This window comes from Onychostoma macrolepis, chromosome 02 (assembly GCF_012432095.1).
Source record: "Onychostoma macrolepis isolate SWU-2019 chromosome 02, ASM1243209v1, whole genome shotgun sequence".
Taxonomy (NCBI): domain Eukaryota; kingdom Metazoa; phylum Chordata; class Actinopteri; order Cypriniformes; family Cyprinidae; genus Onychostoma; species Onychostoma macrolepis.
The window spans coordinates 35275479-35300499 of record NC_081156.1 but is presented as its reverse complement, the minus strand read 5'-3'; the positions used below and the strand labels follow the sequence as shown (position 1 = coordinate 35300499).

The 25021-nt window shown below is 41.6% G+C and overlaps 3 protein-coding genes and 1 pseudogene across 3 annotated transcripts; all 4 read left to right on the top strand.

Annotated features, from left to right (window-relative positions):
* The first annotated feature begins 5440 nt into the window (after positions 1–5440).
* On the top strand, positions 5441–7612 carry LOC131522550 (golgin subfamily A member 6-like protein 22). The gene is made up of 2 exons (XM_058748111.1): positions 5441–7364; positions 7468–7612. Exon 1 carries the CDS (start codon positions 5535–5537, stop codon positions 6474–6476), a length of 942 nt encoding a protein of 313 aa, XP_058604094.1. The 5' UTR covers positions 5441–5534; the 3' UTR covers positions 6477–7364; positions 7468–7612.
* A 2841-nt stretch (positions 7613–10453) lies between these two features.
* On the top strand, positions 10454–14159 carry LOC131522539 (GTPase IMAP family member 4-like). The gene is made up of 2 exons (XM_058748093.1): positions 10454–10545; positions 11203–14159. The coding sequence occupies exons 1-2, from the start codon at positions 10533–10535 to the stop codon at positions 12561–12563; spliced, it is 1374 nt and encodes a 457-aa protein (XP_058604076.1). The 5' UTR covers positions 10454–10532; the 3' UTR covers positions 12564–14159.
* Positions 14160–16832: 2673 nt separating this feature from the next.
* LOC131522535 (GTPase IMAP family member 4-like) lies at positions 16833–20741 on the top strand. Its single transcript, XM_058748078.1, has 2 exons — positions 16833–17044; positions 17502–20741. Exons 1-2 carry the CDS (start codon positions 16848–16850, stop codon positions 18907–18909), a joined length of 1605 nt encoding a protein of 534 aa, XP_058604061.1. The 5' UTR covers positions 16833–16847; the 3' UTR covers positions 18910–20741.
* A 664-nt stretch (positions 20742–21405) lies between these two features.
* Positions 21406–22360, top strand: LOC131528828 (GTPase IMAP family member 4-like; annotated as a pseudogene).
* The last annotated feature ends 2661 nt before the right edge of the window (positions 22361–25021 follow it).

Sequence of the window (25021 nt, the reverse complement as noted above, 5' to 3'; positions counted from 1 at the left end):
GATACATAAAAATCTTCATTCTTGTTTTGTGGAAAAAATTATGTGATGGGGAACGTTTTATTGAAATTTTAACCTCTACATCATCAAATTATATATAATATTAGGTATTTTTTTGCAAATCAGCAGAAATTATTTCAAAATGTAGTGCTGTTATCAACGTCATTTACTTGATACTTTGATTTGACATGATCACTTTATCCTTAGGTGCAAATGTTCAGAGGGAGAGTTCCAGCAGAAACTCAAATGTGAGGAAGAGACCTGCTCAAAACTCTCCATCCGGTCCTTCTCCCAGCGATCGCTTCGCAGTAAATCCAGCTCTGAATGAACTGAGACTGGTTCTGCTGGGAAAAACCGGTGCGGGGAAAAGCACAACGGGAAACACCATCCTTTGAGAAGATCGATTTGATGCTGAATTGAGCATGAGTTCAGTCACTAAAGAGTGGAAGGACGAAAGCTCGTTCTTGTAGACACACCTGGTTTTTTTGACACTGACTTAACAGAAGAACAATTAAAACAAGAAGTAATTAATTGCCTGTCCTTGTGTTCTCCTGGTCCTCATGTGTTTCTCCTCGTCATACCGATAGAACGATATACAGAGGAGCAGCAGCGCACCGTACAAATGATTCTGGAGATGTTTCGTGAAGATATTGTAACGGGCGGAAGAATCACACGACAGGATGAGTGCAATAAATGCCCCGAAGGGTGCGTTTTATTGAGTGAAATGAGTGGCGTGCCGTAGAATTCAGGTGCTGTGTCTTCGTGCTCCAGGATCAACTTCTTTTCAGTGCTCCGCGTGCGTTAGTGCCCAGTGTCCGGTGTCCGTGCGGTGCAGGTGCTTCGGGCTGGCCGGCTAAACGCTGCTCTCTGAGGAGAGAAGGAGAGAAAAGTGAGTGATGCTTCACTGGAGTCATGTCTCCCTCAAATGCGCCTCTTGGTGGCTTATATGTCTGCCTCGTAATGAGGTTCAGGTGTGGCCGGCCAGCCCGCGTTAATGGCGTGCAGGTGCTTCTCCTCCGTTTCCAGGGCGACGCTGATAAGGTCCCGGGACACGCGTCACACTCCCCCCCCCTAAGCGTCGTCCTGTTCCTGTGGGCAAGAGGGGAGACTGGGGGTGGGTGGGGAGAGAAACCTGACAGACCTGCGAAAGCTGACCAGCTCCGCGAGAGCCCATCGGCGTTGGCGTTGGCCGTTCCCGCCCGGTGTTTCACGACGAAGTGGAAGTCCTGGAGCGCCAGGAACCAGCGGGTGACCCTTGCGTTGGTCTCCTTGGCCCTCGCCATCCACTGCAGGGGGGCATGGTCTGTAAACAATGTAAACTTTCTACCGAGGAGGTAATACCTGAGCTCCAGGACTGCCCACTTGACGCCAACGCCTTCTCTACAGCGGCGTAGCGTTGTTCCGTGGGGTCAGCTTCCGGCTGATGTAGAGCACCGGGTGTTCCTCACCGCCCTGAACCTGGGAGAGGACGGCTCCCAACCCGTGTCGGGCGTCCGTTTGCAGCAGGAAGGGGCAGTTGAAGTCCGGGGCTCGGAGCACCGGCTCGGCGGTGAGAGCCTCCTTCACCCTCTGAAATGCTTCGCCTCGGCGGGTCCCCAGGAAACCTTCTCCGGTTGCCCCTTCCTGGTCAGGTCTGTCAGGGAGCGGCTAAGGAGGAGAAGTCAGGATAAAGCAACGATAGTAACCCGCCAATCCCAAAAGGCCCGTACCTGGGTTTTGGAGGTGGGCTGTGGGGCCGAGAGAATAGCTGCCACCTTGTTCTCCTGGGGTTTTATGAGTCCTCGGCCCACCCGAACCCCAGGTACTTTGCTTCGTCGAGGCCAGGTGACATTTTCGGGATTGGCGGTCAGCCCGGCCCTGCGCAGCTCCACGAGCACCCTCCGCAGCCGCTCTAGGTGGTCCTCCCAGGTCTCCGAATGGATGACGACATCATCCAGGTAGGCCGCGGCGTAGGGCTGGTGGGGCCTCAGCAGGATGTCCATGAGTCGCTGGAAGGTGGCGGGAGCCCGTGCAGGCCAAAGGGAGAACCTGATATTGCCAGTGCCCACTGGGGTGGAGAAGGCGGTCTTCGGCCGCATCCTCGGACAGGGGCACCTGCCAATAGCCCTTCGTGAGGTCCAGAGTGGATATATATCGGGCTCTCCCAGCCGATCCAACAGCTCGTCTACCAGCGGCATGGGGTATCCATCGGTCGGAGACCTCGTTCAAGCGGCGGAAGTCATTGCAAAAGCGGAGGGTGCCATCCGGTTTTGGGACCATGACGATGGGGCTGGACCATGGGCTGCGCGAGGGCTCGACACCCCAACTTCAACATCTCCTGCACTTCCTCTTCGATGGCGTGTCGCCGGGCCTCTGGCACTCGGTAGGGCCGCTGCCGAGCGATGGTTCCTGGTGGCGTCCGGACGTCATGGTGGATGACATGGGTCCGCCCGGGAGTGGGGAGAACACATCGGGAACTGACCGACCAGGTGTTGCAACTCGCTCTTTTGGGCAGCCGAGAGGTGGGGTTGACATCTACAACCACGGGAGAGGAGGTGGCCAGGGCGGCGAACTGGGTCCTGGTCCCGACCCACCGCTTTCAGGAGATTTATGTGGTAGATCTGCTCCTCCTTCCGTCGTCCGGGTTGGCGTACTTTGTAGGTGACGGGCCCCACCTTCTCCGTCACCGTGTACGGCCCCTGCCACTTTGCTAGGAATTTGCAGGCCGCGGTTGGGACTAGGACCAGGACGAGGTCTCCAGGTTGGAACTCCCGTGGTTGGGCTGCCCGGTCATAGTGGCGTTGTTGGGCCTGTTGCGCGCGCGTGAGGTGCTCCCGAACGATGGGCATAACTCTGTCGACCCTTTCCCTCATTTCCCGGACGTGTTCGATAGTGGACCGATGGGCGGCCGGCTGTTGCTCCCAGGCCTCTTTGGCGACGTCGAGTAATCCGCGGGGCTGACGTCCAAACAGGAGCTCAAAGGGAGTGAAGCCGGTGGATGCTTGGGGCACCTCCCGGATCCCGAACAGGACATACGGGAGCATCCGTCCCAGTCGCGTTTGTCCTCCGCGGCCACTCGACGGAGCATCCGCTTCAGGGTCTGGTTGAACCGTTCCACCAGCCCATCGGTCTGCGGGTGATACACGGAGGTGCGGAGCTGTTTGACCTGTAGGAGGCGACAGAGGTCTGCCATGGTCCGGGACATGAACGGCGTACCTTGGTCGGTCAGTATCTCCGCTGGGATGCCGACCCGACTACACAGCAGGAACAACTCCTGGGCGATGGCCTTTGACGTGGCTTTCCGCAGGGGGATAGCTTCAGGGTAGCGGGTGGCATAATCCACGATGACCAGGATGTGTTCGTGACCCCGGGCGGACTTCGGCAGCGGGCCCACCAGATCCATGCCTATCCGCTCGAAGGGTACCTCGATGATGGGTAAAGGAATCAACGGGCTGGGGGGAGGGGTGCTGGGTGAGGTCCGCTGGCATGTGGGGCAGGCGCGCAGAATCGCTTCACCTCCGCATCCAAGCCGGGCCAGTGGAAGCGGTCGCGGATCCTTTGGATGGTGTTATGGGCTCCTAGATGGCGGCCATTGGATGGGAGTGCGCAAGCTCCATCACCGTTCCGTCTTGGTCCGGGTACAACCAGCAGCTGTTTCTCCTCCCCTTCGGCGGAGCGACACAGTAGAGCAGGCCATTTTGGACGATGAAGTGGGGGACCGGGTGTGGTGGGGGTTGGACATCCTTCCCTTCGGTCACCCTCACTTGAGTCCAGCAGTGTTTCAGCCGATCGTCCCCGAGTTGTTCCTTGGCGAAGGTCCCGCCTCCTCTAACCTGTTGAAACAGATCAAAGAAGAGGTTAGCAGACTGGGAGGGGGACTCACCGTCTCGAGGACTGTCCGAGGCCAGCAGGATGGGGCGTCGTCGGGGACGTCGGCTGTGCCTCCGGGTTCGGCGGCTCCCGGCGGGGCTGGCGGGTTGGGCGGCCATGGTGAGCAGGCGGTCAAAGCCTGGCCAGTTTCTCCCCAGGAGGACTGGGACGGGAAGGTCCTTCATCAGGCCCACTTCTACGGGCCAAGCACCTGGGGCGGCGGCAATGGTGACGCGTCTTGCGGGGACTTGGCGCGTGCCGCCGTGGACGCAGGTGATCGGGAGAACGGCCCTGGATCCTGGCCGTGGGGAAACCACCGACGACTGGACCAGGCTGACCGCACTGCCGGAGTCCAGGAGGGCCCGATAGGGACGCCCATTGACCTCCACGCCTACCTTCGGGGCTGCAAGGGGGCTCTTGATGCAGTATACAACCCGCCAGCCATGCCCGGCGTGGTGTGGTGGGAGGCTCTGTGGGCATCGGTTCATCCTGGGGCACGGGAGCCGCCGGCCTGCCTACTGGCCTGAAGGTACCCTCCGGCGGCGCCGCTCCTGGGGCACCCTTCGGGAATCGGTGGCGCCGCTCCCCAGCCTCGCGATGCTGGGCCGCCTCCGCCAGTTCGATGGCGCCCACCAACTCTCCCACGGTGAGCGGGTTCCGCATGCCGGCGGCCTGGCGGATGGGCGCGAAGCGCCGAAGCAAACGGTCCACGACTACCCGATCAGCCACTTGGGTGGCGCTGGGGTCTCCTGCCAACAGCCAATGGCGCGAGACGAGACAGATCGGCAGCTTGGGCGCGGGCTGGCAACCGGCTGGAATATTCCCATTCGTGCACCAGCTGGGCGGCCGCGATGGGGAGAGTCCTACCGGGACAAGATTTCCTTTTGAGATCTTCATACGAATCCCTCAGCTCCGGTGGCATCGCTGGTAGGCTCGTTGGGGCTCGCCGGTCAACAGCGGCGCCAGCGCGCGCCCACCGCCCCGCGACCAGCCTTCTTGACTCGCGGTGGTCTCGAACATGAGCAGCAAACTCTCCACGCCGTCGTGGGCCGTCATCTTCGGTATTAACGCTGGCGCCGGGCGCGGGGTCGGCAGCGGAACCCGCTGGGCGGAGGCGGTCCGGAGGGCGGCAATTTCGCTCTACCTCTCCCTGACGGGCAGCCATATGCTCCACGATCTGCTGTTGGCGAATGCTCACTTCTGTCAGATGCTTCAGCAGCTCTTCCATGGCTGGGGAGTCGACGCCACCTGAATGTGAATCCACAAAGAAAAGAGAGAGGGTGCGTTATCGGCGGGGAAAAAAGTGCTTGTCGGTGATTCTTCCGGTGTTATGCCCGCATTCTCCACCAGTGTAACGGGCGGAAGAATCACACGACAGGATGAGTGCAATAAATGCCCGAAGGGTGCGTTTTATTGAGTGAAATGAGTGGCGTGCCGAGAATTCAGGTGCTGTGTCTTCGTGCTCCAGGATCAACTTCTTTTCAGTGCTCGCGTGCGTTGGTGCCCAGTGTCCGGTGTCCGTGCGGTGCAGGTGCTTCGGGCTGGCCGGCTAAACGCTGCTCTCTGAGGAGAGAAGGAGAAAAGTGAGTGATGCTTCACTGGAGTCATGTCTCCCTCAAATGCGCCTCTTGGTGGCTTATATGTCTGCCTCGTAATGAGGTTCAGGTGTGGCCGGCCAGCCCGCGTTAATGGCGTGCAGGTGCTTCTCCTCCGTTTCCAGGGCGACGCTGATAAGGTCCCGGGACACGCGTCACAATATCGAAGGGTTCATTTCGAAACAAAATCAAAAAGTTCAAGACCTCGTGGAGAGATTTGGGAGGCGTTTCGTGGCCTTTGACAACACAAACCCTACAAACCGAGAACAAGTGAGTCGACTCCTGCAGAAAGTGGATGAGCTTCTGGTCATGAATGAGAATCGTTACTTCACTAATGAAGTTACAGAGGCAATGCAGAAAGCCCAGAAGATAATAGAAGAGAGAATGCAAGCAGAAACGGCTGAAAGAACGAGGAAAATAAAGGAGGAGGTCAAGAAAATGGCTGATGTTCGTTGGCGTGCGTTCATTTCTGACATGAATGAAGAGACGCAAGACACTGAACGAAGAAGGAAACGCATTCAACGCAGGATTGATCAGATTGAGACGGATATAAAGAAGGAAGATCACAACGTGCGACCGATTCCAGAAAGAGTACAGCGGTTCAGAGCGTCTCTGCAGAAGGAGCTGGAGAACATGGGACGACTGGACGAAAGACGGATGGAGGAGAGGGAGGAGATAAAGGAAAGAAAAAAGAAAGAACAGAATGACCTGGACATCTGGATGCAAGAAGAGGAGCAGAGGAGACTGAGCGAAGGAGGACAGGACAATCCATTTTTTTCTGATTACTATGTTAATATGCTGACTAAACTTTCTATGTTTTTGCTAGGAATTGGGGTGTCACATGCACCCGCACTCTTACTGTTTCTGTTCCCTGCAGCTCCAGCGGTGGAAGCCGGATTGTCAGTGAAGTTTTTGGCCAGTTTGCTTGGCTTTGGAGCTGCAGAAAGCGGGAGTTTTTGTGGTACGGCTGCTGGAGTTGCAATGAAAGCTGCATCTGTAAAGTTGGCAACAATGGCAAAATGCTGCATTCAGTAAAGCGAGTGCTCTCTTCATCAGCATCTTTTTCTCATTCATTTCCTCCGAGGAATTTTTTTAAGAAGAGTGAAACAACCCTTCTTTCCATGAAGCATTGCAAATGACTGAATCACAGAAGACTGTATATGCCACAGTGTGAGAACTGACCACAAAGAGGCGCTAAACTACACGAATCCACATTTGTGCTTTTGGAACCAAATGGACTTGAATCTAAAACAGAAATCTTTTCTAAATCTAAAAACTTTTCCTCTCAATCCTTGCGATTGCCTGAATAGGAAAAAGTTGGAAAAGTCTGAAAAAGTCTCTCCATTTTGGCTTTCTTTTAATAGTAGCAACTGTTGCCTGTTCTATTTTTCAAAATCATCAAAAGAATGTAAAAATGTAACAGTTTAGCAGGTTGTTAGTTGATTTGTAGTTAGTACATTTACTGAATTGTATGCACTAAAATGGTTTATCTAGCCTAAATAAAGGCATATTGTCTCTGGACTTTATTGTGAAATGTAGCATATTATATTACACTGTATAAAATAGGCTAATTAGAAAGTACATTATGAAGTATGTGTTTTCCAGGCTCTTGTTTGTTTTGTTTTGTTTTTTTAGGCCTATCATATGTGTAAACAATGGAGTGTAAATGACTGTGAAATGGACTATAAATGTTTGTTTTCTCATTTTTAGAGGCTAGGTTTGCTTGTGTTTATTGCATAATCAGTTTAGAGCTGAACAAAAACGTGACTTTATAAAAATGTAAACAAAAAAAATGCAACAACGGAACCGGAAGAAAACAAGCGCTGCTTCAGCTTCAGACTGCTGATCTGTGAATGAGGAAGATGGAAGATTTAATATCAATAAACTGCATTAAACTTCTGATCACCGCTTTATTGTACACATGTGAGTATAAATGATATGTTTAATGTTTAATTGTGTTTGTTCATTCATGATGAATATTGTTCACTCGCTCAGGCCAGTAATGAAAATATATTGCCAATTCCAGCAAGACTGAGACGATTCAGAGCTTCTCTGCAGAAGGAGCTGGAGAACATGAGAAAAGTAAAGAAAAAAGAGATCGAAGAGGAGGCGGAAAGAAAAGAAAGAAGAGAAAGAAAAGAAGAACCTGAAAATCTGGGCTCAAGAAGAGATGCAGAGGAGACTGAGTGAAGAAGGGCAGAACAATCTACTTACTTCATATTTCAATAAAAATCATGATTAGGGTCATGTTCCTTTTTCTGGGGGTTATAATAGGATTGATCATAGCATATCTGTTCTCGTCTCAGCAGCCGGATTGTAAGCAAAGTTTTTGGTAAACTTGTTAGGATTCTGGAGCTGCAGAAAGCTGGAGTCTTTTGAGGAGTTTTGAAATACAATCTGCATGTTTTGGCAATGATGATCTGCTGGTCAACCCAGTGAAGTACAAAGTATTTTCAAGTGCAATGTATTTTAAAATACAAATCCAAAATAATTTTGTCATTCATTTTAAGCATCTAATTTGGGTTTTCATGTGTGGATCAAGAGTTTGTAGGGTTATTATAGTTAAAAGTTCTTATATAAAAAAAGGTAAAGAAATTAAACATTACCTTAAAAATTATATATATATATATATATATATATATATATACATACATACATATATATATATATATACAGGTGCATCTAAAACAAATTGAATATCATGAAAAGTTCATTTTTCTTGTAACCTTTTTCAAAATTAGAAACATTCATATATTCTAGATTCATTACATGTAAATTAAAACATTTCAAAAGTATTTTTGTTTTAATTTTGATGATTAGAGCTTACAGCTCATGAAAGTCAAAAATCCAGTATCTCAAACTATTAGAATATTTCCTAAGATCAATCGAAAAAAGGATTTGCAAAACAGAGAAGTTCAAGTTCTTTAAAGTATGTTCATTTATGCACTCAATACTTGGTCACGATCAGTCTGTGGCTCTGCTGAGGCACTATTGAGTCTTCAGCTCGTCTGTATCGTTGGATCGACTGTTTCTCATCTTTCTCTTGAAAATGTCTCATAGATTCCATATGGGGTTCAGGTCAGGCATGTTGGCTGGCCAATCAAGCACAGTAATATCGCTAAAAACATGCCCCTGCTGGGCCCATGCTGGCTTTTTGCGGGCACAGTTGACTTGGGCCAGCCCACACCAAACCTAAACAGGCCCAGTGCAGGATTGCCCAGGCGAGGCCCACAGCTTTTTTAATCCAATGATGGCCCAGTGTGGGCAGGGCCGTCCTTTGGGCGGTGCAACTGATCCGGTGTTCTTGACAGTATTCTCAAGCTTGCAGTCATCCCTGTTGCTTGTGCACCTTTTCCTACCCAATTTCTTCCTTCCAGTCAACTTTGCATTTAATATGCTTTGATACAGCACTCTGTAAACAGCCACACCTTTCAGTAATGACCTTCTGTGACTTACCCTCTTTGTGGAGGGTGTCAACGATTGTCTTCTGGACCGTTGCCAAGTCAGCAGTCTTCCCCATTATTGTGGTTTCAAAGAACAAGAGATACCCAGAATTTATACTGTAGGGATGGTCATACAGTATAATGCAACTGGAATGTAAATATTCTAATATATTGAGTGCATAAATGAACATACTTTAAAGAACTTGAACTTTTCTGTTTTGTAAATCCTTTTTTCGATTGATCTTAGGAAATATTCTAATAGTTTGAGATACTGGATTTTTGACTTTCATGAGCTGTTAGCTCTAATCATCAAAATTAAATCAAAAAACTTGAAATTTTTTACTTTACATTTAATGAATCTAGAATATATGAAAGCACTTTCTCCAGAAGCATTTATTTTATTGACCTGAACTTTGAAATTGCACTTGTTTCAGAGTTTGATCTGCTTAAATGCAATAAACACTATGTTGTTCTACCAACAGTTTGACATTGCAATTTTCCCACATTTGAACACATCTTATGCTCTTTGGACAGCGACTCCCTGTTTTTCATCCAAACAAGTTTCCTCAACCGCCTTCATTAGAAACACTGGCCCATAAATGACTACATTTTTCCTTTCTCTCAAACAGACATTTCTGATTTATTCTACCATCCAAAGATGTTACTGTATAAAGTATACCAAACCTTTTTCTGTGTATTTTGTTTTTGTTTATATTGCAACCATAAAAAAAAAAAAAAAAAAAATAGTGCAGCAAATGTCAAAATAAAAGACTGCATAAATTAACTCAGTAACAAACAGTGAACAATAGATAAATAAATGCATAAATTAGGCCTGAACATTTTGCACATGATGGAATATGTAAATAATCAGTAAAGCTGCACTAAATAATGGAGTATTTTGGTGGTTTATGTGTCAGTTTTAAGATCTTGACTTTTGACTTTCTTCAGCACTTTCCCCAAAAGCTTTTATTTTATTGACCTGATTTGAAATTGCACTTCAAGCTTTGTGTTCAGTTGATCTGCTATGATCTCATTAAATAGGCTACAATAAAAATGATGTTGTTGTACCAACAGTTTTCTTGGTTTGACATTGTACTACTGCACTTTTCCCATACCTTCCTGATATAATTATTTGTTTTTATGATTTTTGGACAGTAGTGATATAGGCTACTTCATATGTAAAACCTGTTTTTTTTTTTTATGTGACTTTAGTTTTTAGTTTTATTTTTCATTGCAGCCATAAAACACAGTGAATCTGTAAGCGGTAAAGACATGAATGCATGTAAAAGGCCTGCGCATTTTGCACATGCTACAATATGTAATTAATCAGTATTGAATATATCTGTGAGTTCATTTCTGAAACAGGCTCTCTGTGTCTCTAGTGGATGCATCTAGTGGACTCGAAGTGAAAAACGCGTAATTGAAGTTATAAATAAACCACTGTGTGCATAACTTACATGACGCATGTCTGTAAATAAATACAAATGCATTTATTTTTCATTGTATACACTCAGTAAGCACCAGTCTCATCTGTTGCATCATCGTTTGAGGTCGAGTTTCGTTTCTGCTGAAGTCCCGCCTCACAAAACTACAGTCCAACATCATTACAAACCCGTCACAAACTCACAGAGAAACCAAACCACACGACATGGCCAACCAAGGTACTGTAACTATGCCTATTACTTGTATAAAGTATCATTTATTTAGTTATTAGACGATTATATTTATTTAAAAAACTTTTTTTAATTCCAGAGGACAGTGCAGGCTAGAGAGAATGCTCAACACCGTTAAGAAAGCTGGACTTTACTGTTAAAACTATTGTGCTCAAGACATCCAAAAGAGCTTCTTTCACAATGTGCATTTTAGTCATTTCCTTTTGCATATACTTTAAAGTTAAAATGTAGTAGTTTTGCGGGTTGTTTACTTGATTTTTCTACACTTTTTCCCTGTGTTAGTACATATATTCACTAAAATGTTCATCTAAATTGATGGAAGGCAGAATGTGTATAGAATCACTGGCCTTTATTGTGCAATGTCACATAAGGTATATGTTGCATATTTAACTGTTATTATATTACATTGTATGTATAGGACCTAATTATGAAATAAGTTTTAAAAAAGCGACTGTTCTTGGGTTCTTGTTTTGTAATGACTGAGCGAACCAATCATTTACACCGAACAAAGAAGTTACAGAACTTACCATGGTAGTACCCTGTTTCATGTACATATACCATGGTAACACTGTTATATTCTTTAAAGTTCCTTGGAGTGATATGCAAATATCAGGATAATAATTCTGGTGATCACTTTTTCCTCAGGAGCAAATGGTCAGAGCAGAAACTTAAATGTGAGACAGAGACCTGCTCAAAACTCTCCATCCGGTCCTTCTCCCAGCGATCGCTTCGCAGTAAATCCAGCTCTGAATGAACTGAGACTGGTTCTGCTGGGAAAAACCGGTGCGGGGAAAAGTGCAACGGGAAACACCATCCTGGGAAACAGATGCTTTAATGATGAATTGAGCATGAGTTCAGTCACTAAAGAGTGCAGGAGAGAATGTGGAACGGTGGAAGGACGAAAGCTCGTTCTTGTAGACACACCTGGGTTTTTTGACACTGACTTAACAGAAGAACAATTAAAACAAGAAGTAATTCATTGCCTGGCCTTGTGTTCTCCTGGTCCTCATGTGTTTCTACTCGTCATACCGATAGAACGATATACAGAGGAGCAGCAGCGCACCGTACAAATGATTCTGGAGATGTTTAATGCGGACATCAGCAATCACAGCATCCTGATCTTCTCACACGACAGACTCAGAGGAGAATCCATTAGAGACTTTATTTCAAGACAAAATGCAAAAGTTCAAGACCTCGTGGGGAGATTTAGGAGGCGTTTTGTGACCTTTGACAACACAAACCCTACAAACCGAGAACAAGTGAGTCGACTCCTGCAGAAAGTGGACGAGCTTCTGGTCAAGAATGAGAATCGTCACTTCACTAATGAAGTTACAGAGGCAATGCAGAAAGCCCAGAAGATAATAGAAGAGAGAATGCAAGCAGAAATGAAGAAAAGAATGAAGAAAATCAAGATAGAGATCAGAAAAATGGCTGACGTTCGTTGGTGTGCCTTTATTTCTGACATCAATGAAGATAGGTGCAAAACAAAGAGAAAAATTAAATGCATACAACGCAGGATCGATCGGATTGAGACGGATATAGAGACGGAAGAACAAAATGTGCGGCTGATCCCAGCAGGACTGAAACAGTTCGAAGCATTTCTAAAGAGGCAGCTGAAGAACATGAGAAGAATGCAGAAAAGAGAAATGAAAAAGGAGAGGAAGAGAATGGAAAGAAAGGAGAAAGAAAAGCAGATCTGGATTCGAGAAGACATGCAGAGGAGACTGAGTGAAGCAAGGCAGAAGAGTCTGTTTTCTTCACATAATGTGCTGACTACGCTGACCTTCTATTTGCTTGGCTTTGGATCTTCATATGCACCTACACTCTTTGCGTTCCTGTTCCCTGCAGCTCCAGCGGTGGAAACCGGATCGTTGGCCAAGTTTTTGTCCAACTTGTTAGATTCTGGAGCTGCAGAAAGTGGGAGTTTATTTGGGAAGGCTGCTGAAGTTGTAATGAAAGCTGTATCTGTAAAGTTGGCATCGAAGACAAACTGCTGCATTCAGTGACTCTCTATTGACTGAGTTAATACAGACCAAGCTTATAATAGCAAGCTTTTTACAGACTGTAAAGTGCGTCACAGCGAGTGCTCTCTTCATCAGCAGTCTTGGGTCTAAACTATTTTTCTCAATCATTTCCTCCTTAAGGATTTTTTTGAAGAAGAGTGAAACAACCCGTCATTCCAGGAAGCATTGCAAATGACTGAATCACAGAAGACTGTATACGACACAGTGTGAGAACTGACCACAACGCAGCACTAAACCGAATCCACATATGCTTTTGGAACCAAATGGACTTGAATCTAAAATGGAAATCTTTTCTAAATCCTCTGAATCATTGTGATTGCCTGCATAGAGAAAAAATCTGATATTTTGAATTTCCAAGGACACGATTTAATTAACATTCATTGCAGGTGTTCTGGGGGGAAAAAAGGATTTCTCTTCTTTGCAAAGATCAGTCAAGTTGCAGGATCCTGGATGCAGACAAAATCAGACTTTATTGGTGGAATCGACAAAGCCATGATGCCAGCTGCACTAGCTTCAAAACTCATTTTAGACTGTCTCTTATAACTTCTTTACTTTGCTCATCTAAGGAGCATTCATTGGATTATCTTCCATTTTTATTAGCCCATCCATCTCTTGTTCTCCACAATTAATTATCTCTGCATTTTGGCTTCTTTTTAATAATGGCGAGCCGTCACCTGGTCTATTGATATGAATTAAAAACACTCTTACGTCCCAGGACGTAATGTTTGTTTGTGTATTATGTTTGGTGAATGGAAAATAAGATTGTTGCTGTGTATTGTTGTTTTGTGTTTCTCCTCCTTTCCTTCTCATTCCTCCATGCTTTCAGCTAACAGGTATTAATGACTACCACCTGATCCCAATTACCTTGTTGGATCCTCTACCTGTTGAGATGACTGGAAGGATGTGATAGGGAAAAGACAGAACTAAGCGCATTGTGAGGAGAGGGTTTTTACTGTGGCATTTAACATTCTTCTGAGTACCCCACTTAGACCGCAGTCATATCTTTTCCATTAAGGGACAATATTTGCGCCCTTAAATTGATTTACGGGTGCATTTGTTTTACCTTTAGGGAGGCAAAGTTTTTCTAGCCTTATTATTAATTGTATATCATGTTTAATGTCGTATTCTTAACATGCCATTAAGTGTATTATTAATATAATAAATAAAGCACTAAACGATGCCAAAACGAAGTGAAACTTGTAGATTTAAAACTAGAATCACCAGTAGGTGGCGGCAAGTCACTGTCTTAATGAGCGAAGCATCATGTCATTCATTCATTCATTCATTCGTTCGTTCATTCATGCATGCAGTAACGAAGCAAATGCCTGTAGTTATGAATGGGTTATTAATCACTGACTCTTCGAATCGTTCAAAGCTGCAGATTCCTTCACTAACGAAGCACCGCTGTTGCTTGGAGACGCACGCCATTCTGTCGCAGATTTTGTTTGTAAATATTATTTCGTTGTAAAATATAACAAACAATAATTGACAATATTGTGTTTAAAATGTAACATTTTCACTAAATATTACCTTTTTTGTTGACCTGTTATATAAAATAAATGTCACAGTTGCAATCGTTTGAATATTCAGGAAAATTGCATTCTTGGTCGATTTTAAAAATGAAAAACAATAACTACGCACAGGGTATGTTTCTGTGTCGAAGAGTTTCTTAAATCGATCTCTATAGTCCTTGTCAATATTTGTTCTTCATGCTATAAGAGCTACACATCTACTTTGAAGATACAATGAACAGCAGCGCGTTTTGCTAAAGCAGCATACTCTGCAGGCATCCTATCATACGCACGCATGCTTTTGACCGCAAAAGATGAGGTAATTTGATGTCATTCCTCCTGATTGCATAAAATATAACAGTCTAGCACAGGGTGTCAAACTCAGTTCCTGGAGGGCCGGAGCCCTGCAGAGTTTAGATGCAACCCTAATTAAACACACCTGATCCAGCTAATCAAGTCAATCAGGCTTATTTGAAAACTAAAACCAGTCCAGTCCGGCTTTGTTGGTACCATGAAGCTGATCATCAACTTTCTCTGTCAACTCAGGCTTGATCCTGAGTTAATGGAGCGTGTGCACATGAAAGTGTGACATCAGTAACGAGCAGCCAATCACATGCCTTAAAACTATGATTCCCTTCTTGTGAGAGAGTCAGTGTGAAGATTAAAAGATTGAACAATATGAAGAATTTAAACACATTTACACAGCACGATCATGAAATGATCTATCCATGAAAGAGGAAAACTTAAAGAAAACTTCTTACCATATAAGTGCAAGTAAAAGTTGTAAAGTTAGTTTATAGGTATAAAAACACTTAAAAATCTAAGCTTATATGTAGTCATGTTTAAAGCTATTAATTTATTTATATTCCACATTATATTATCTAAATGTTTAAATGATTTTAAATAAAAGCTTAATAATTACTATTAAACTAAGCTGGCTTGTGTAATGGATTAAGGGTACAATAATTATATAAATAATATAAAATAATTTAAAAAAATAATCAGCTGTGGAGCGTAAGTTACTATGGCGATGAACACAGCTAAAAGCCAAACCACTTTCATGGTACCTAAAACCCAGAGTTGGCGCAAACTAAACTAAACCGGCTTCATGGAACAGGCCCCTGGTCTTGTAGGTTGTTTAGTGTATTTATAGTTACACTGTTCTTCTGTTAGTACATTTATTGAATTGAATGCACTAAAATGGTTTATCTAAATAAAGCGAAGGCATATCATCTCTGGATTTTATTGTGCAATGTTGCATAGTTAATAATGATTAATTATTATATTACATTGTATATCATAATTAGGAAGTACATTACGTGTTTTCCTCTTTTTTTTTCTGAAGTTGGTGTTTAAATGCATATAGGACTGTGTGTAACTAAGTGTAAATAAAGGAGTGTAAATGACTGTAAAATGGACTATAGTGTTTGTAGTCAAAATCAAATTAGAGCTGAATTAAAAAGTTAATTTATTAAAATTTAAACAAAAAATGGCGAACAAGGGACCAAACCGGAAGAAAACAAGTGCTGATCTGTAAAGGGGGAAGATTGAAGATTTAATATCGATAAACTGCTTTATTTTATACATGTGAGTATGTTCCAGGCTCAGGCCTGGAATTAAAGTATATTCTTCTATAAATGTAACTGTATTATTAATTCATTCACATTGATTTTACATGATAATAATAGTAAGATGATCTTTATCTCTTGTAAAATTATTGACTGAGTGAATCACTTACAAAGAAGTTACAAAAAGTACGGTGGTAATACCTTGTTTCATGACATGTACATATACCATGATAACACTGTTAGGCTATATTCTTTAAAGTAGCTTGAAGTGACATGTAAATACCAGAATAATAATTGTAGTGCTCATTCAGTACCATGAAATATACCAAGGTACAGTGGTATATTACCATCAATTCACCATGATTTTACAGATTTTAAATTAAAAACCTCACAATAAGATTTTCTGAAAACATTCTTTCGAACGATTCACTGAATCGATTCGCGTTCGTTCAGATCGCTCACTCACCGAGTCATCTGAAGTGGTTCTCTTTGATATTTAACAGAGAACCGCATAACATACAAACAATTGACTAAAAGTTGTATATGTAAATATTTAATATGTATTTATTGTGTCCAAAGGTCTTAAATATGATTTATTTTAAAACTAAGTTAAACGTGGAAATAATACAACCATTATTGAAATATCTTCAGCACTTTCCCCAGAAGTCATGAAATTGCACTTCAAGCTTTGTGTTTGTTTCAATCATCTGCTTAAATAAGATGATGTACCAGCAGTTTTCTTGGTTTGACATTTTAGTACTGTACTTTTATATAATTACTTGTTTCATGATTTTTGGACAGTGTTTGCCCTGTTTACAATCCAAACCTTTCCAATTATCATGACATCATGTATTTCTCTTCTAGCTACAGGCATTTCTCATACCTTTTTTTCTTTTCTTTCTATTATTTTCTATTCATGTTTTGTTTTTTATGTGACTTTATTTTTTTATTTTTTTTGCAACCATAAAAACACAGTGAATGTGTAAACTATAAAGAAGTAAATTCATGTGGCCTGCGCATTTTGCACATGCTACAATATGTAATTAATCAGTATTGAATATATCTGTGAGTTCATTTCTGAAACAGGCTCTCTGTGTCTCTCTAGTGGATGCATCTAGTGGACTCGAAGTGAAAAACGCGTAATTGAAGTTATAAATAAACCACTGTGTGCATAACTTACATGAAGCATGTCTGTAAATAAATACAAATGCATTTATTTTTCATTGTATACACTCAGTAAGCACCAGTCTCATCTGTTGCATCATCGTTTGAGGTCGAGTTTCGTTTCTGCTGAAGTCCCGCCTCACAAAACTACAGTCCAACATCATTACAAACCCGTCACAAACTCACAGAGGAACCAAACCACACGACATGGCCAACCAAGGTACTGTAACTATGCCTATTACTTGTATAAAGTATCATTTATTTAGTTATTAGACGATTATATTTATTTAAACAGATGCAGTTCTTGTATTTTGTCAAAATTCAACATCTGTTTTTTGTTTTTGGAAAAGGCTTTGAATGTATTGGTTACGTATATTTTACGCTATTTTTATGCTAAACATATGCATCTTAAACAGTAAACTAAATAAATGTTAGTTTGAGCACAACAGATCATCAAGACCATGTGGCTCGTCTGGGTCTCAGTATTAGTCTTGTCTTAGATTAGTTATGCATGAATAAGATATACAGCGGTAGTTTTCTCAAGCAAGTGCATTATTTTCATTCTCTTAAAGTCAATGAACAGTGTCTGGGATGACCAGAGAAACCTAAAATATACACAGTTGTAGAATAAATGATTATCAATATCATTTTTCTCAACAACAAACATTTTTCCTCAGGATTACGTCACTACGGGCAGATGTCCAACAGAAGCTCAAATCAGGAAACAGACCAAAGCAAAGTGTTTGTTCTTCTCCTCAAACTCGGATTCCTCCCAACACGATTACACAGGGTTCACCTGGCAGCGATCCGCTCGCAGTAAATCCAGCTCTGAATGAACTGAGACTGGTTCTGCTGGGAAAAACCGGTGCGGGGAAAAGTGCAACGGGAAACACAATCCTGGGAAACAGATGCTTTAATGATGAATTGAGCATGAGTTCAGTCACTAAAGAGTGCAGGAGAGAATGTGGAACGGTGGAAGGACGAAAGCTCGTTCTTGTAGACACACCTGGGTTTTTTGACACTGACTTAACAGAAGAACAATTAAAACAAGAAGCAATTCATTGCCTGTCCTTGTGTTCTCCTGGTCCTCATGTGTTTCTACTCGTCATACCGATAGAACGATATACAGAGGAGCAGCAGCGCACCGTACAAATGATTCTGGAGATGTTTAATGAGGACATCAGCAATCACAGCATCCTGATCTTCTCACACGCCGACAGACTCAGAGGAGAATCCATCGAAAGGTTCGTTTCGAAACAAAATCAAAAAGTTCAAGACCTCGTGGAGAGATTTGGGAGGCGTTTCATTGCCTTTGACAACACAAACCCTACAAACCGAGAACAAGTGAGTCGACTCCTGCAGAAAGTGGACGAGCTTCTGGTCATGAATGAGAATCGTTACTTCACTAATGAAGTTACAGAGGCAATGCAGAAAGCCCAGAAGATAATAGAAGAGAGAATGCAAGCTGTAATGGATGAAAGAACAAGAAAAATAAAGGAGGAGGTCAGAAAAATGGCTGATGTTCGTTGGCGTGCGTTTATTTCTGACATGAATGAAGAGAAGCAAGAAACTGAACGAAGAAGAAAACGCATTCAAGACAGGATTGATCGGATAAAAATGGATATAAAGAAGGAAGATCAGAACGTGCGGCCGATTCTAGAAAGATTGAGACGGTTCAGAGCGTCTCTGCAGAAGGAGCTGGAGAACATGATACAACTGGAAGAAAGACGGATGGAGGAGGAGAGAGAGAGAAAGGAAAGAGAAGAGAGAGAACAGAAGGACCTGGACATCTGGATGCAAGAAGAGGAGCAGAGGAGACTGAGCGAAGGAGGACAGAAGAATCTACTTTCTCTATATTGCAATAAAAAAAAGCTGATGTTTATGTTGACCATGTATTTGCTTGGCCTTGGAACTGGATTTGCACCCGCTCTCTTAGCGATCCTGTTCCCTGCAGCTCCAGCGGTGGAAGCTGGATTGGCAGCAGGATTATTGACCAACTTGTTAGCTGCAGAAGGATGGGGTTTTGTTTGGGTCGCCGCTGGAGTCGCCAAAGCTGCAGTCCTGACCCACTGCTCCATCCAGTGACCCGTTCAAAACTGAAAATCAAGATGAGTTCACAACTCCAGCAGCCTTACAAAGACATGTGAACATATACATTCATTTTCCTAAATGCATCCCACTTTATAAATCACAGTTCATCTTAAAGGGTTGCAGCTAACAGGGAATGTTCTCAGGCTATGGCTAACATTCTGGCAAGATTCTCATAGTTATGAATATGAACAAACATTATTTTTGTACATTCAAATTTGCTTTTTGTGATCATACACTTTTCCTATCTGTTTGTAAGATTAGAAAACTGCATTCACTACAATATTTGTCTATACATGAGAAGGCATATCAAACATGTATGGGGACTTTGGGCTTTATTGTGTAAAGTAATGAAGAATCTAAGAATCTAATCTGACTTTTCTAGCAATCTCTCTGTGTGTGTGTGTGTGTGTGTGTGTGTGTGTGTTGATTCAAGAGAAAAACCATATCTTGATTTTTTTGTTTTTGTTTTCTTTCACATTTATTTAATATCATTTATTTGGTTTCAATTTTATTGCTTCTTATTTTACTTTTTGCGATTATGTCCAACTATATTAATCTAAATAAAGGGAAGGCATATCAATGTATATTGTGTCTCTGGACTTTATATTGTGTTGTACCGTAAGGTATATTAGCCTATATTTCATAGATTTTACTTAAATAATTATGAAATAAGCTTAAAAAACAATAGGTTTTTAAACTAAGTCCCTAAATTAGTTGTTTACGCTTGTTTGTGATTAATTTCACACTTAAAATAGCTTTAGATTGAGTAGCATGTTCAGAATAATTTGAGAGACGCCACACACAGCTGTGTAGCTGTAGATATTCTAATATATTATTACTTGTTTTAAAATGTGCAGTGAGTGATTTTTCCAGTTCAAATGGACACTAAAAAATTAAAAAGCAATCTGAAAACACCTAAAGTACGTGTCATACAGAAGCCCTATGATGTATGAATGTGAGTGGAAAGCAAGGATGTGTATTTCTGCAGTCTGTGTGTGTTTTCAGGGATGAGCAGCGTTCATGAGCTGATCACACCACATCACAGCTCCGCCTCTGTTAATCTTTACTCGTCAACTTTTGGCTTTACAATATTTACATTTCAGAGACAAAGTGTTTTTGGAACATGTTCACATGAAACAAACTAACACACACAAACAGTCATGCACTGCTGCTCCTGTCATTGCATTAATATTTAATATGTATTTATAATGTCCAAATGTCTTAAATATGATTTATTTAACACTAAGTTAAACAAGTGGGACATAATACAATCATTAACATGTCCAGTAAAAAAATAAATATTTTAATATAAATTTATACAACAGTTCTTTCTGGTCTTTGAATCTGATTGGCTGAGAGGTCTTTCCACCAATATCACACAGGTACCGTTTTACCGTTTGTATCACTCCGCATGTAGTTTTAGAAATAATACTGTTTTTGTGTCACGAAATGTATAGTTTTAAGAGTTTTTTATGTGAGAATGTACTTGTTTAAATTTCAAATATGCGGTTTGTTAATAAAGATAATGTCTATTTTAAAATTTGTTTTGCTGTTTTCGGAGATGTGAGCTCCAGGGCGTCTGCAGTCCTTCTGCGCTCATAAACCCGCGGAGAGAGCGCCTCACCTCGGCCAGATCTTCTGGAATTTACTGCTGCTTCTGATGTCTCTATAGTGGTTAAACATGAGATATAATTTGTTTGGGTAAATCTAACGGGCAGTCTTTGGTCTCACTAATCTATTACTTGTTCCAGAGCAAATAGTTTTGGTTGAGGGCAAAATCTTATCATGTTATATTTTGATATAAATTTTATTCTGTATATCAGAGCGCTACCTTTGTACTTTTGACTGAATTGCCTAGAAACGTTTATGATGGCTGTTGTTGTTGTTGTTTATTAAATATTATTATTCAATAAATAATATTTTACATAAATAATAGTAGTTTTTAATTATGGTATTTAATACTGGGAAATGGTGTGTGTGTGTGTCTGTGACAATTCATGATGGGGATTTTAGATACATTATTCCTTCATTAGATGGCGACAAGAGACTGTTTTTATGAGTGAGTCAGCAGTAAAGACTTTTATATTGAAAGAGACTGAAACACTGGTGTAAACAAGGAAGTTATTTTTACTTTCAACAACAGCTTGTATGCAGCCAACAAATGCACAGAGCAGTGCTGTCAATGGAAATCAGCCTTAACAGATGAAAGGATAGTACGACAAAGATATCACTTTTCTCAGCGGACATTCAAACTAATGTTTTATTGTGAATATGAGATTGATTTGAAGAATGAATGCTGGATTCAGATGTAGGTAATCACGACCGCTCAGTCAATCTCTCTCTCATAACACTCTACTAGCCTACACATAATACACTGCTTTTACTACAGTAATAAAATAAGCTTTTAATGAAGCAACTCAACATTCCTTTGTTACTAGTTCTAAAGTAACATTTTAGAATTCGTAACGGAGGCTTGGGCTCAGCTGTTAAACTGTTACACTTGGTCTTGTAGACACACCTGGGTTTTTTGACACTGACTTAATAGAAGAACAATTAAAACAAGAAGCAATTCATTCCCTGTCCTTGTGTTCTCCTGGTCTTCATGCGTTTCTACTCGTCATACCAATAGAATGATATACAGAGGAGCAGCAGCGCACCGTACAAATGATTCTGGAGATGTTTCATGAAGATATCGCTCATCACAGCATCCTGATCTTCTCACACGCCAACAGACTCAGAGGAGAATCCATCGAAAGGTTTGTTTCGAAACAAAATCGAAAAGTTCAAGACCTTGTGAAGAGATTTGGGAGGCGTTTTGTGGCCTTTGACAACACAAACCCTACAAACCGAGAACAAGTGAGTCGACTCCTGCAGAAAGTAGATGAGCTTTTGGCTGTGAATGAGAATCGTCACTTCACTAATGAAGTTGCCCAGAGGATAATAGAAGAGAAAAGAAAAGCTGATATCAAGAAGAAGGTCAGGAAAATGTCTGATGTTCGCTGGCGTGTGTTCACTGCATCCATGAATGAAGAAAGACAAGAAACCGAGAGAAAAAAGAAATGTATACAAGGCAGGATTGATCAGATTCAGAAAGATATAGAGAAGGAACAGCAGAATGCGCAGCCAATTCCAGCAAGACTGAGACGATTCAGAGCTTCTCTGCAGAAGGAGCTGGAGAACATGAGAAAAGTAAAGAAAAAAGAGATCGAAGAGGAGGCGGAAAGAAAAGAAAGAAGAGAAAGAAAAGAAGAACCTGAAAATCTGGGCTCAAGAAGAGATGCAGAGGAGACTGAGTGAAGAAGGGCAGAACAATCTACTTACTTCATATTTCAATAAAAAAATCATGATTAGGGTCATGTTCCTTTTTCTGGGGGTTATAATAGGATTGATCATAGCATATCTGTTCTCGTCTCAGCAGCCGGATTGTAAGCAAAGTTTTTGGTAAACTTGTTAGGATTCTGGAGCTGCAGAAAGCTGGAGTCTTTTGAGGAGTTTTGAAATACAATCTGCATGTTTTGGCAATGATGATCTGCTGGTCAACCCAGTGAAGTACAAAGTATTTTCAAGTGCAATGTATTTTAAAAATACAAATCCAAAATAATTTTGTCATTCATTTTTAAGCATCTAATTTGGGTTTTCATGTGTGGATCAAGAGTTTGTAGGGTTATTATAGTTAAAAGTTCTTATATAAAAAAAGGTAAAGAAATTAAACATTACCTTAAAAATTATATATATATATATATATATATATATATATATATATATATATATATACATACATACATATATATATATATATACAGGTGCATCTAAAACAAATTGAATATCATGAAAAAGTTCATTTTTTCTTGTAACCTTTTTCAAAATTAGAAACATTCATATATTCTAGATTCATTACATGTAAATTAAAACATTTCAAAAGTATTTTTGTTTTAATTTTGATGATTAGAGCTTACAGCTCATGAAAGTCAAAAATCCAGTATCTCAAACTATTAGAATATTTCCTAAGATCAATCGAAAAAAGGATTTGCAAAACAGAGAAGTTCAAGTTCTTTAAAGTATGTTCATTTATGCACTCAATACTTGGTCACGATCAGTCTGTGGCTCTGCTGAGGCACTATTGAGTCTTCAGCTCGTCTGTATCGTTGGATCGACTGTTTCTCATCTTTCTCTTGAAAATGTCTCATAGATTCCATATGGGGTTCAGGTCAGGCATGTTGGCTGGCCAATCAAGCACAGTAATATCGCTAAAAACATGCCCCTGCTGGGCCCATGCTGGCTTTTTGCGGGCACAGTTGACTTGGGCCAGCCCACACCAAACCTAAACAGGCCCAGTGCAGGATTGCCCAGGCGAGGCCCACAGCTTTTTTTTTTAATCCAATGATGGCCCAGTGTGGGCAGGGCCGTCCTTTGGGCGGTGCAACTGATCCGGTGTTCTTGACAGTATTCTCAAGCTTGCAGTCATCCCTGTTGCTTGTGCACCTTTTCCTACCCAATTTCTTCCTTCCAGTCAACTTTGCATTTAATATGCTTTGATACAGCACTCTGTAAACAGCCACACCTTTCAGTAATGACCTTCTGTGACTTACCCTCTTTGTGGAGGGTGTCAACGATTGTCTTCTGGACCGTTGCCAAGTCAGCAGTCTTCCCCATTATTGTGGTTTCAAAGAACAAGAGATACCCAGAATTTATACTGTAGGGATGGTCATACAGTATAATGCAACTGGAATGTAAATATTCTAATATATTGAGTGCATAAATGAACATACTTTAAAGAACTTGAACTTTTCTGTTTTGTAAATCCTTTTTTCGATTGATCTTAGGAAATATTCTAATAGTTTGAGATACTGGATTTTTGACTTTCATGAGCTGTTAGCTCTAATCATCAAAATTAAATCAAAAAACTTGAAATTTTTTACTTTACATTTAATGAATCTAGAATATATGAAAGCACTTTCTCCAGAAGCATTTATTTTATTGACCTGAACTTTGAAATTGCACTTGTTTCAGAGTTTGATCTGCTTAAATGCAATAAACACTATGTTGTTCTACCAACAGTTTGACATTGCAATTTTCCCACATTTGAACACATCTTATGCTCTTTGGACAGCGACTCCCTGTTTTTCATCCAAACAAGTTTCCTCAACCGCCTTCATTAGAAACACTGGCCCATAAATGACTACATTTTTCCTTTCTCTCAAACAGACATTTCTGATTTATTCTACCATCCAAAGATGTTACTGTATAAAGTATACCAAACCTTTTTCTGTGTATTTTGTTTTTGTTTATATTGCAACCATAAAAAAAAAAAAAAAAATAGTGCAGCAAATGTCAAAATAAAAGACTGCATAAATTAACTCAGTAACAAACAGTGAACAATAGATAAATAAATGCATAAATTAGGCCTGAACATTTTGCACATGATGGAATATGTAAATAATCAGTAAAGCTGCACTAAATAATGGAGTATTTTGGTGGTTTATGTGTCAGTTTTAAGATCTTGACTTTTGACTTTCTTCAGCACTTTCCCCAAAAGCTTTTATTTTATTGACCTGATTTGAAATTGCACTTCAAGCTTTGTGTTCAGTTGATCTGCTATGATCTCATTAAATAGGCTACAATAAAAATGATGTTGTTGTACCAACAGTTTTCTTGGTTTGACATTGTACTACTGCACTTTTCCCATACCTTCCTGATATAATTATTTGTTTTTATGATTTTTGGACAGTAGTGATATAGGCTACTTCATATGTAAAACCTGTTTTTTTTTTTTTTATGTGACTTTAGTTTTTAGTTTTATTTTCATTGCAGCCATAAAACACAGTGAATCTGTAAGCGGTAAAGACATGAATGCATGTAAAAGGCCTGCGCATTTTGCACATGCTACAATATGTAATTAATCAGTATTGAATATATCTGTGAGTTCATTTCTGAAACAGGCTCTCTGTGTCTCTCTAGTGGATGCATCTAGTGGACTCGAAGTGAAAAACGCGTAATTGAAGTTATAAATAAACCACTGTGTGCATAACTTACATGACGCATGTCTGTAAATAAATACAAATGCATTTATTTTTCATTGTATACACTCAGTAAGCACCAGTCTCAT